General features: G+C 34.4%; 1 protein-coding gene across 2 annotated transcripts in view; it reads right to left on the bottom strand.

Moving 5' to 3' along the window:
- The window catches only part of KIFAP3 (kinesin associated protein 3), a 177274-nt gene that overhangs the window by 128460 nt on the left and 36450 nt on the right, over positions 1–12364 (bottom strand). For both annotated transcript variants that reach the window (XM_086693965.1, XM_025926270.2), the window contains 3 exons: positions 7995–8094; positions 6815–6939; positions 5041–5139 (listed from right to left, as the gene is read on the bottom strand). In XM_086693965.1, coding sequence (XP_086550091.1) covers positions 5041–5139; positions 6815–6939; positions 7995–8094 — 324 coding nt within the window. The remainder of the gene's footprint in view (positions 1–5040; positions 5140–6814; positions 6940–7994; positions 8095–12364) is intronic.

Raw genomic sequence — 12364 nt, 5'->3', positions numbered from 1 at the left:
GGGGAGAGATAAGTACATCGTGATATAACTCACCCCAAAATTTCAATCATGGAGAATAATGTTCTATAAGATACATTATAATATGTAGACTACATTAGAACGTGTAGGATGATGTTCTACAAGATACATTATAACAAAATCATTTAAAATCAAAGACAAAGAGAGAATTTTAAAAGCAGGAAGAGAAAAAAATTATTTCCTACAAGGGAATTCCCATAAGACTATAAGCAGATTTCTCAGCAGGAACCTTACAGCCCAGGAGTTAAGTGGAATGATATATTCAAAGTGCTGAAAGAAAAAAAAAAATGCCAACCAAATATACTTTACACAACAAAGTTGTCCTTCAAAAATAAAAGCAAAATACTTTCCCAAATAAACTAAAGCTGAGGGAGTTCATCACCACTAGACCTGTCTTACAAGAAATGCTAAAGGAATTCTATAAGCAGAAATCAAAGGATGCTAATCAGTAACATGATATATGAGAGGGCACATACCATAAGCTCAAAGTGAAGGGATGGAAAAAGATATTCCATGTAAAAGGAAACCAAAAGATAGAAACAAAAAAATGGTAGCTATACTTGTATCAGACAAAACAGACTTAAAAACTATAACAGGAGACAAAGAAAGTCATTTTTAATGGTAAAGGGGTCAATTCATGAAGTGGATATAACAATTGTAAATATATATGCCCCCAATAGTGATGCACCTAAATATATTAAGCAAATACTAACAGATCTGAAGGGAGTAAGAGACATCTATATAATAACATTACAGGACTTCAATACCACACTTTTAACAATGGATATATCATTCAGACAGAAATAAATAAGGAAGCAGACATAAACTAGACTTTAGAACAAATGGTCCTAAGCGACATAAACGGAACATCCCATTCAACAACAGCAGAGAACACATTCTTCTCAAGTGCACATGGAACAGTCCCTAGAATAGATCAAATGTTAGGTCACAAAACAGTCTTAGCAAATTTTACAAAGTTGCTATTATACCAAGTATCTTTTTCAACCATCATGTCTTAAAACTAGAAATCAATAACCAAAGGAAAGCTGGAAGATTCACAAATATGTGGAAATTAAACAACACACTCTAGAATAACCAATGGGTCAAAGGTGAAATCAAAAGGGAAATCAAATAATATCCTGAAACTAACCAAAATGAAACATACCATAACAAAACTTGAAGTATGCAGCAAAAGCAGTGCCAAGAGAAATGTGTATTAAGAAAAAAGAAAGAAAAAAGACAAAAAATAAATGAGTAACCTAACCTTGCACCTCAAGGAATTAGAAAAAGAACAAATGAAGCCTAAAGTAGTTGGATGAGGGAAATCACAAAGATCAGAGCAAAAATAAATGAAATGGAGAATAGAAAAACAATAGAAAAGATCAGCAAAACTATGAGTTGGGTTTTTAAGAAGATAAAGCTGACAAACTTTTAATTGACTTACAAAGGAAAAAAAAGGATTGAAATAAAGATGGAAATGAAAGTGAAGACACTGCAATGAATACAATAGCAATATAGAGGATCTTAAGAGATTAACATAAACAATTACAAGCCATTTGGATGTCCTAGAATAAAGGATACATTTCTAGAAACATACAACCTATCAAGACTGAATCATAAAGGAGAAAATCTGAACAGACCAATAACGAGTTGATTAAGTCAGCAATCAAAAACCTTGCAAAAAGAAAAGCCCAGGACCAGAAGGCTACATGGACAACTACCAAACATTTAAAGAATTAATGCCAATCCATCTCAAACTCTTCCAAAAAATTGAAGAGTTACCCTGATAAGGGTACTTATCTAAGTATCTAAATATCCTTATCTAAGCCAGATAAGGACACTACAAGGAAAACAAAACACCAAAAAAACTATAGACAAATATCCCTGAGGAACAGAGATGTAAAAATTCTCAATAAAATACTAGCAAACTGAAGGCATAGCACATTAAAAGGATCACATACCATGACTAAGTGGGATAAATCCCACGGATAAATGCACGGATAGTTCAGCATACACAAATCAAAAAATACAATCACATTAACACAAAAAAGGATGAAAATCACATGGTCATCTCAATAGATACAGAAAAAGCAGTTGACAGAATTCAACGTCTTTTCATGATAAAACTCTTAGGAACAGAAAGTAATTAATATAACAAAGGCCACATATGAAAATCCCACTAACAATATCATATTCTGAAAGTTTTTACTGTAAGATTCACAATAAGCTCATCTTGACACTTTTATTCAATATAGTCCTGGAAAAACTATCCAAAGCATTTAGGCAAGAAAAAGAAATAAAAGGTATACAAACTGAAAAGGAAGACATGAAATTGTCTCTGTTTGCTGAAGACACAATCTTGTACAGAAAATCTTTTAAGCCTATACCAAAAAACTGTTAGAGCTAATAAATGAATTCAATAAGGTTTCAGGATAAAAAAAAATCAATACACAAAAATCCTATACACTAACAACCATCTGAAAGGAAATAAAAGTCTCATTTACAATAGCATCAAAATCAATAAAATACTTAGAAATAAATTTAACCAAAGAAGTGAACAACGTATACACTGAAAACTATAATAGACACTGATGAAAAAAAATGAAGACACAAATACACGTAAAGATGTACTGTGTTCAAGGATCAGGTGAGTTACTATCATTAAAATGTCCATACTACTCAAAGACATCTATAGAGCCATGTCCTCTCTACCAAAATTCCAATGTCATTTTTCACAAAAATGGAGACAAAAAAGTACAAAACTTTGTATGGAAGTACAAATGATTCAAAATAGCTAAAGTAATTTTGAAAAAGTTTAAAACTGGAGGCATCATACTTTCTGGTTTTAAAATATGTTACAAAGCAGTGACCATCAAACAGTAAGATATTTGCATAAAAACAGACATATAGATCAATGAAGAGAGCTCAAAACAAATCTCCACATAAGGGTCAACTAATATTTGATAAGGGAGCCAAGAATACTCAATAGGGGAAAGGATGGTTTCTTCAATAAAATTGTGCTGGGAAAACTGAATATTCACATACAAAAAAAAAAAAAAAGAAAGAAAGAAAGAAATGGTACCCCTAACACCACTCACAAAAATTAACTGGACTACAAAGGAAAAAAAAAAGAAAGAGGACTGAAATAAAATTAGGATTAAGGACTTGAAACTGTAGAACTCCTAAAAGAAAATATAGGGAAAAAGCTCCTTGACATCCGTCTTGGCAATGACTTTTTGGAAATGACACCAAAATCACAAGAAACAAAAGCAATTATCAAGTGGGACTACATCAAATTAAAACCTTCCACCCAGCAAAAAAAAAAAAAAAAAAAAAATCAACAAAATGAAAAGATAACCTACAGAATGGGAGAAAATACCTGCAAATCATCTACTTGATAAGGGGTTAATATCCAAAAGGTTTAAGAAACTCATACAACTCACTAGCCAAAAAAAAATCTAATTTAAAAATGGGCAAAAGATCTGAATAGACATTTTTCCAAAGAAGAGATACAAATGACCAATAGGTAAATGAAAAGGTGCTCAACATCACTAATTATGAGGGAAATGCAAATCCATATCACAATGACAGATCACTTCATACCTTGTCAGAATGGTTATTATTAAAAAGACAAGAGATAAATGCTGGCAAGGATGTAGAGAAAAGGGAACCCTAGTGCACTGTTCATAGGGCTATAAAGTGGTGCAGCCACTATGGAAAATATGCAGGTTCCTCAAAAATATAAAAATAAAACTACCATATAATCCAGCAATACCATTCTGGGTATATATCCAAAGGAAGTAAAATCAAGAGATCTATGCATTCCCATGTTCACTGAAGCATTCTTCACAACAGGTAAGACAGGGAAGCAACTGAAGTGTCCATTGATGGATGAATGGATAAAGAAGATGTGGCTGGCGCGCGCACACACACACACACACACACACACACATGCCCTGAAATATCATTCATCCATAAAAAAAGGAGGATACTCTGCCATTTGCAACAACATAGATGGACCCTGAGGGTATTACACTAAGTGAAGTCAGACAGAAGAAGACAAATCTTGTATGTTCTCACTTACATGTAGAATCTAAAAATACTGGACTCATAAAAACAGAGAACAGATTGAAGCTTGACAGAGGCCGTGTTGTGGGGGAAATGGGAAGACCTTGGTCAACAAAAGATGAATAGTTCCAGGAATCTAATGTACACCATGGTATCTATAGTTAACAATACTGTATTGTATACTTGAATGTTACTATGAGAATAGATCTTAAATGTTCTCATCATAACCACAACAACAAAATGGTAATTATGTGAGGTGAAGGACACGTTAGCTAACCTTATTGTGGCAAACATTTTGCAATATATGTGTGTACCAAATCATCACATTGTATACCTTAAACTTAACACAGTGTTATATGTCAATTATATTTCAATAAGGCTGGAAAAAAAATCAATAGTCAACTACAAAGCAGGGGTGGAATGCATACTTAAAAGCCCCACATCATTCTCACTAACCTTCTTAAGACTATATCTTATCAATGACTGTGAATCCAGACTACTGAATTGTTAGACCTCTCAATAAACCTCAGAAAGAGACTATTTTTTATTAATCAAGAGAAATATTTTGAAAATTTTTATATCAATTTCCTAGGAAAGCAACAAAGTTACTAAATAAGATGTTAGTATTATTATAACTAATATTAGTTAATATTAGTGTTTGAGAGACTAGATTCTTATTGAAAAGGACAAGTACTGGATTACAAATCCTCTCTGAATAAATGAATTATAAGTGTATATACATTTAAGAGCTGAATAGGGTCTTTTGGTGAAAAAATAATGGAACGAAACTTAAAACATTACCCATGCTAAAAACAAAAGAATTTGTAACATATGAAAATGTACAGATTTTTCAATTATTATGATATTAGCTTTACTGATGTGACAAAAAAAATTGAACAAAATTAATGTTGAGTCAGCACTTTGTTGTGTTTCTCTTTGCTTAGGAAATCATACCTCGTAAGAGCTGTTCCTGTTTTACCACAAGCCCCTGGTATTTTTTAAAGGTTTTTTCATAATCTTTTCTCAAGGTCTGGTTTTCAGGGTCTTCATCAAGTAAGCAACTTAAGTTAAGGATCATCCATATTCACTGAAGCAAAGAAAATCTACTGAAAAATATTATGAAGGATAGTACTATTACATTTTATGTGCAGTGTTAGCCAGTTATTTTCTCTAACCAGTTTTGAAACTAAAATGTTTGTCTCTGTACAATAATTGTGTTAGAACTCCTTAACCAAGCATTCAAGGATGTTCTTAGAGATCTTGGATGAATACATGTTTGGGTATCATCAAATACTTGAATGCCCAGAAATTTTATGCAAATGTCTTATGTACGTGCACAGGTCCCTAAATTTCAACAGATTAACAAGTGGGTTAACGAACCAAATTTTGATGTCTTATAATCCATGACATGTCACAATTTAATTGAAGCATTTTTTTCCATTCTTAGTGGTTCATAAATAATAGTGCATCTTACAATCAATGGTATCCAATACTTACAGGAATACGGTATATTCTAAGATATCAGTTCCTGTCACCCAACAATCACAAAGTACAAATTACTGATGGTTAAAAGTTCCATTAGTGGTTCTCTCCATACCCCTTCTATTTAAGGAATTTTGGGCATATTCAGGAGACTTGTGACTCCAGAAATGATCTGAAGTCTCCAGGATTACTGAGCTGTCCACACAGTTTAAGTCAACACCAATCTAGATGTCAGAAGTACAGAGCAACAGAAAATTTCTAAACGTGGAAAGACCCTAATTAGGAAAAGTCAAAGCCTGTGTGTGTGAGAGAGTGTATTTGGGGATTCCATGAAGGAGAGGTAAGAAACATATGATATTCTTCACAATAGGAATAATACTTTTACTTTTTAAAAGAGACCAATAAAAATTGGGTTCAAAGGAAAATTACCAGCATGACTTGCTGAATAAGCCATATGAATAAGCTAGGGCCTTCAATCTAGGAAAAACTAAGCTGTAGAGGCAATATGATAAATATCTTCAAATATAAGAAAAGTGATGTTTAAGAGACTTCATCCTTATTCTATATGGTTTTAGTATGCAAGACTGGATTCAAGGGATAGAAGTTATTGACAAGTGGATTTTAGTACACTAAGCAAAAGAACACTATAATAAATAGAATGTCAAACTACACAATGAACTAAATCAATAAGCAGTGACATTGTTGAAGATACTAAATAACTGATTTGTAAGGAAGGCTGCAGAAGATTCCTGTGCTGAAAGATAGGTTAAAATAGGTCATTTTTAAAGATTCCTTTCATAGGTTCCATCATTCTGCAGGCCTCTCAAATTTGCATGTATTAAAAGACTTTTTGTGCTTAATTAGTAAAATAGAATTTAAAACTATGTTCACCAAATTCATACCCATTCCAATCAAAGTCCCCTTATTACATAGACAGAATTACATAAACAACAGCAGTGAGCCACACTTCAGCTGACCAAAGGATCTCAGTCTCCACTTGGAGACTCACAGTTCAATGATCTAGACCACTATTATCTGCTCCTTCTAGCTTATCAACCAAAGTTTTAAAGAGATAAAAAAGTATATGTCAAACTATATTCACTCTGATAGTTTCAATATTCATCTTAACCTTCAACACTCTTTCATTTTTCCAAATAATGTGAATGGCAAGAAAAAACAAAACTATCCCACCTACCCAAAGCTCAGAACAACAACACTGGGGTGAAAAGCCATTCTAAAAGGATATCAGCTTTCTTCTTTTTAGAGAGTTCTTCTTGCCAAAGCTCATGTCTTTTTAACTCATGATCAATGATATTCATACATAAAGCTCCAATTTTATAGTGAGTGATAAGTCCATGGAACTGAGAAAAGCTTTAAAAAAGAGATTTTAGTATGTATTTAAAGCAATACAATTTGTAGAATCAGGAAATTTGTTTTGGGTAAACACTTGTCAATGTAGAAAATAAATTTGATATATTTATTTCAATAAACGAAAACACCCACAGTATACTAGAAAGACATGAAATTATGAGATTACTTTAAATATATGCTGTAAATATAATTTAAAAAAAACTCTTCCCTGAAATTAAATTATTTTTAAGTTAGAAATGAAATAAAACACATTTTTTTTTTTTTGTAATTAACGACCATTTTAACTATTCAGATACTCTCAAAATAAACTTTCGGACTACCATATAACAGAACTAATAATGTAACAATACTAATACTGAATAAAATTGATACCAGAGAATAGACCAGCAAAATTATCAATAATCAGGTTTTTACATATGTTTCCTACAATTCATTCATACAAGTATTTATTCGATAAATAGTTATTTGCTAATGCTGGCACATTTTTGGAATAGATGCAAGTAATTTTCTGGGAAATTGGCTAGAAACTTTTCACACTAGCTCAATAAACATCTTTCTAAAGTATATATGTATAAATAGCATATATGGATACATAACAGTTATATATATGTGTGTACATATAATGTATAACAGTAACATTACTGGCACTTACTCTGGGTTAGGCTTTATTCTAAAAACCATCCCCAAACAGTGTTACTATGACTATCCAGTTGACAGCTGAGGAAACTAAAGCACAGAGAAGTAATATAATCAAGAACACAGAGGTAGTACACAGCAGTACTTGGATTCAAATCCATTTCCAGAGTCCATACTCTTACATTCTAAACCATTTTACTATTCTACTTTGTGTGTATATACATGTACATGCATGGGTTAGGACAGACTGAATGAAAGAACAACAGAAAGGACAGAAAATGGGAAAGAGAGTAAGAGTTCAGAGGCAAATAATGGGCAGACCCACAGGAAGACTGGGCAAACCAGTAATCTACAATCCAAACCAATGACAGAGAAACAGAGATAGACTTTTACTTTTATTTCCTAATTTTTATACTTACCTGGAAAAGCAGAAAAAGATGTAAATTATGTTTGTAGCTAACTCAACACTTTGTTTCCAGTCTTCTCTCAGGACTCTTGCTAATGCACCCAGGGCAGTTTCTAAAGAAAAAAGGAACATATAAAAATGATCATTCGCCTTGCCTGTGGTATAAAGGGTGATTGGTTTTAAATGTCTACTTATTAATAAATAACAAAGCTCAGATAGAACTGGGTCAAAAAAGGAGGGTGGTTCTTTCCAACACAGAAAGCTGTTTTTAAAACTGAAATATAACTTTTACTTAAAGACCTATAACATATAACTTTAAGCCTATAGCTATAAACAGAAAAGTAAAATCTGATTTAGATAAAGTAACATATTAAGTATATTATGGGTGACAAAATAATAAAAAGACATTTCTTGATTTGCATTTCCACTTGTAATATGGCTACTGCAGTGCCATTTTGTTTGTTTTTTAACATCTGATTTAATGTGTTTGTGAAGAAGGAAAAAAACTAGAATAAGTCTAAAAAATAATGAGTTTACCAGGTTAACACTAGCTTCATTAAGCAAATTAATAACCAAATAAAGTTTATACACACAAAAATAAATCTATTTTAATATGTTAAATTAATGCCAACAAACATAAATAAAACAAAACATCTTCCACAAAAGTAGCTTTAGGGTAGAATAAACATCTTCACTAGATTTTTATCTTGAGAAAGGTAAAAATTAATGAATTGATTAATGAGAACTACCATATGCTAAGTAAACATAAAGTAATGAGACCAGTTTCAAATTAGAACTGTTATGTGGCTTACCAATTCTTAAAATATTAAAACATTAAACAAAGTATCTGCCTGTTATATAAATATCATAATTCAACTTTCTATAATAGGTACTCAGGATCTACAGTACTTCATGGACTGCATTATTATTTATTATAGTAATGGAAGTGTTCAATTTATTTGTGCTTTTTGTTTTGTTTTGTTTTTTTTTTTTTAATTTTTTTTTTTTTCAACGTTTATTTATTTTTGGGACAGAGAGAGACAGAGCATGAACGGGGGAGGGGCAGAGAGAGAGGGAGACACAGAATCAGAAACAGGCTCCAGGCTCTGAGCCATCAGCCCAGAGCCCGACGCGGGGCTCGAACTCACAGATGGTGAGATCGTGACCTGGCTGAAGTCAGACGCTTAACCGACTGCGCCACCCAGGCGCCCCTTATTTGTGCTTTTTGACCACTCATATTATGAAACAAGTATTATTAATCTACTTAGTGAAGAATTTTTCAAACTAAAAAACATCCATCCTATATTTTTTTTTTTTAATTTTTTAAATGTTTGTTTGCTTCTGAGATAGACAGAGACAGAGCATGAGCATGAGCAGGGAAGGGGCAGAGACAGACGGAGACACAGAATTCAAAGCAGGTTCCAGGCTCTGAGCTGTGGGCACAAAGCCTGATGTGGGGCTTGAACTCATGAGCCATGAGATCATGACCTGAGCTGAAGTCGGATGCTTAACCGACTGAGCTACCCAGGCACTCCAATCCTGTATCTTCATAATGTTATTCATATTCACAATGCAGAGCACTGGTATACCATATGCTTTGAACAAAACTATTTGTTCAAAGTAAATGGGTAGGCAATATATATTAACATGTAAAGGTTCCACAAAGCCCTACTTAATGAAGCATCTGGTAACTTTGTTTAATTCAGTATTACTAAAGGCATTTTATCACTATAATCCAGAGGAAACAGTATTTCTTAGAATGTACATCTGGTCCTTGAACACACTTATTTGATTTGGATTTTTTTCAATAAATATGTATTTCATATTATGATTGAAAAATAAGGTAGAAGTCGCCCAGTGACTCAGAAGGGAAGGCAAAGGAAAGATGCAGAGAAGCCTGGAATAGCAGGGCTCTTGCCTGCTCCTGACATTCCTCACCCCATTTACTATCTATGGGGAAGCTAGGTTCACTGAGGTCTTGAACTGGGAGGTGCAAAGGAACCAGCTCTGGGGAAAGAGTCTTGCTGAAGTGGTGGAGCATGGCCAGTCACTGACCAGAATTGGCCAAGGATCACAGAATAACCTGCCTTCCACCCTCACCCCCTCCCAGGGTAACAGGTCCAGAACATTAGGGACAAGAACACCAAGCAGGAGCCTGAGACTTAGAGTGGACAGCAATGGTGGTGCTGTCCGTGGTGCTGAAAGCTCTCCAAAGGGGGGAACCAATACCTCCAGGGAATGGCAGCTCACCACCTCCCAGCATCTCCTGTAAGCAGAAGCTGCGTTAGAACCTCATAAAGGGGTTCTGATGGAGCTCGCAACCTAGACAGACAGGTAAAGGTGCTCTGCCTTCTCTCAGATTCCATGTGTAAAAAGATTTCCCACTTTCCTGAGTACAGGAGCAAGGAACAAGTGTCACTCTAGGATTCAGCTTTGTTAACTTGGGGTTGGACAAGTAGAGGTGTTGCCCTGTTCTATTACTGTACATAGATAGGTTTCTGAAGAGTCAAAAAATACATGTGTATTTTTGACTGGGGTGGGGGGGCTGGCATGCCTAAACCACCACCCCCTCCACTGTTCAGGGGTTAATTGTACTTTGGAAAATGATGTACTAGAACGTCATGAATTTAGGCATAGGGCTAGTGATTTATTTTTCAAATTTTATTTCAATTTTCTCCTTTAGTATAGAATAGAAAAATGTCTCAATAAAAATACAGCTTATAGGAATTGTACGTAGGTTATAAAGAAATAGCCAAAAGAAAATTATGAAGTCTAATGAAGGTCAAAATATAACCCAAAATTAATCTATAAGTTAAATGCAGTCATAATTAAAATTTAATTATAATTTTTTAGAGCATATGGTAAAGTGATCTCAAAATAATATATAAGAAAACATGTAAGACCAATAACACCTATTTTTAAAAAATCAATAAATCAGAACATTTCTCTTACCAATTCTAAAACTCTAGTCAAAATATAAAACAAAACATAACAAACAGTGTGGTATATAACTTTCAAGTATATAATGAATAAAAGAATTGAAGGCATATAACAGAAAAGGCCATTTAAAATCTTTGGGGAAAGAAGGAGTACTCATTAACTAGATTGGAATAACTGGCTACTGAATATGCAAAAAATTTCTATCTCTACCTCCTACTTACAACAAAAATGAGGGGCGCCTGGGATGGCTCAGTCAGTTAAGCATTTGACTCCTGACTCCAGCTCAGGGCATGATCTCATGGTTCCTAATTTTAAGTCCTGCATCAGGCTCTGTCTAGCCTGACAGCATGGAGTCTGCTTGGGATTTTCTTTCTCTTTCTCTCTCTCTCTCTCTGACCTTCTCCTCTCACACTTTCAGTCTCTCTCTCAAAATAAATAAATAAACTTAAGAAAAGTAAATTCCAGGGGCAAGGATTTCTGAAACAACCAAAGTAAGGACCTCCAAAAATCCACCCCTCCATAAGTGAATGAGAACACTGGTAAAAATGGTCAGAATCAACCTTTTTAGAACCCTGGAACTACATTTTGCAACAATAAGAAATATGGCTGAACCTTATAGAACCAGTAAACTCTGTGGTATTTCTACTTGCCATAAGTACATCCCCTCTGTGCAACTTTGCAGAAGCCTTGAAAATCAACAGCATCACAAATATAGTATCTGTGAAAAACAAAAGCAGAGCAGCAACTGGAGGGGGCAGAACAATTTGGCACTCCTGAAAACCCCCACTCCAGTGAACTGTCACTATCTGACACATCTGGATATTTGCTGCATTTCCAGGGTTTGCACTTATCTGACTTGACTCAGAAATTGCTTTGTACAGCCTTATACCCAGGGCATTTGTTGAAAACCACTGGTGGCAACATTGCAACTGCATGCAGCAGCCTTGCCAGCTGGGGTTAACAAGAAGTTGACAAAAAAAACTTGAAAAAGGAAAAACTGGGAAATGAGAGATTCACAAGGTCTTTGAAAAGCTCCAATATATTCCTGAGAATCTAGAAGGCCATGCACATGTGCAGGAACGTGTTGATACCAGGAAAAGACGTAAGGAGGACCTCATCTCTCATCTCTGGCCAACCCTGAGGCATTGTACAAGCAGGAATTAAAGGCTAAGGCCTTGGGGATGCCTGGCCGACTCAGTTGGTAGAGTATGCGACTCTTGATCTCAGGGTCATGAGTTTGAGCCCCACTTTGGGTGTATAGATTACTTAAATAAATTTTAAAAATAAAAAATAAAGGCTAACTTAGCCTTGTACACTACCTGCTTAAACACTGAAGACATGCTCCAATACACACACAGTCACTTAGCAAAGGCTGGGACACTTAGGGCCAGGCATTTTAAAAAAATCTCTATCCTGGGCACCTGGGTGGCTCAGCTGGTTGAG

This window comes from Puma concolor, chromosome E4 (genome assembly GCF_028749965.1).
Source record: "Puma concolor isolate L17-30 chromosome E4, mPumCon1.1.hap2, whole genome shotgun sequence".
NCBI lineage: Eukaryota > Metazoa > Chordata > Mammalia > Carnivora > Felidae > Puma > Puma concolor.
Note: the sequence above shows the minus strand (reverse complement) of the source record. Positions and strands in the feature narration are given on the sequence as shown.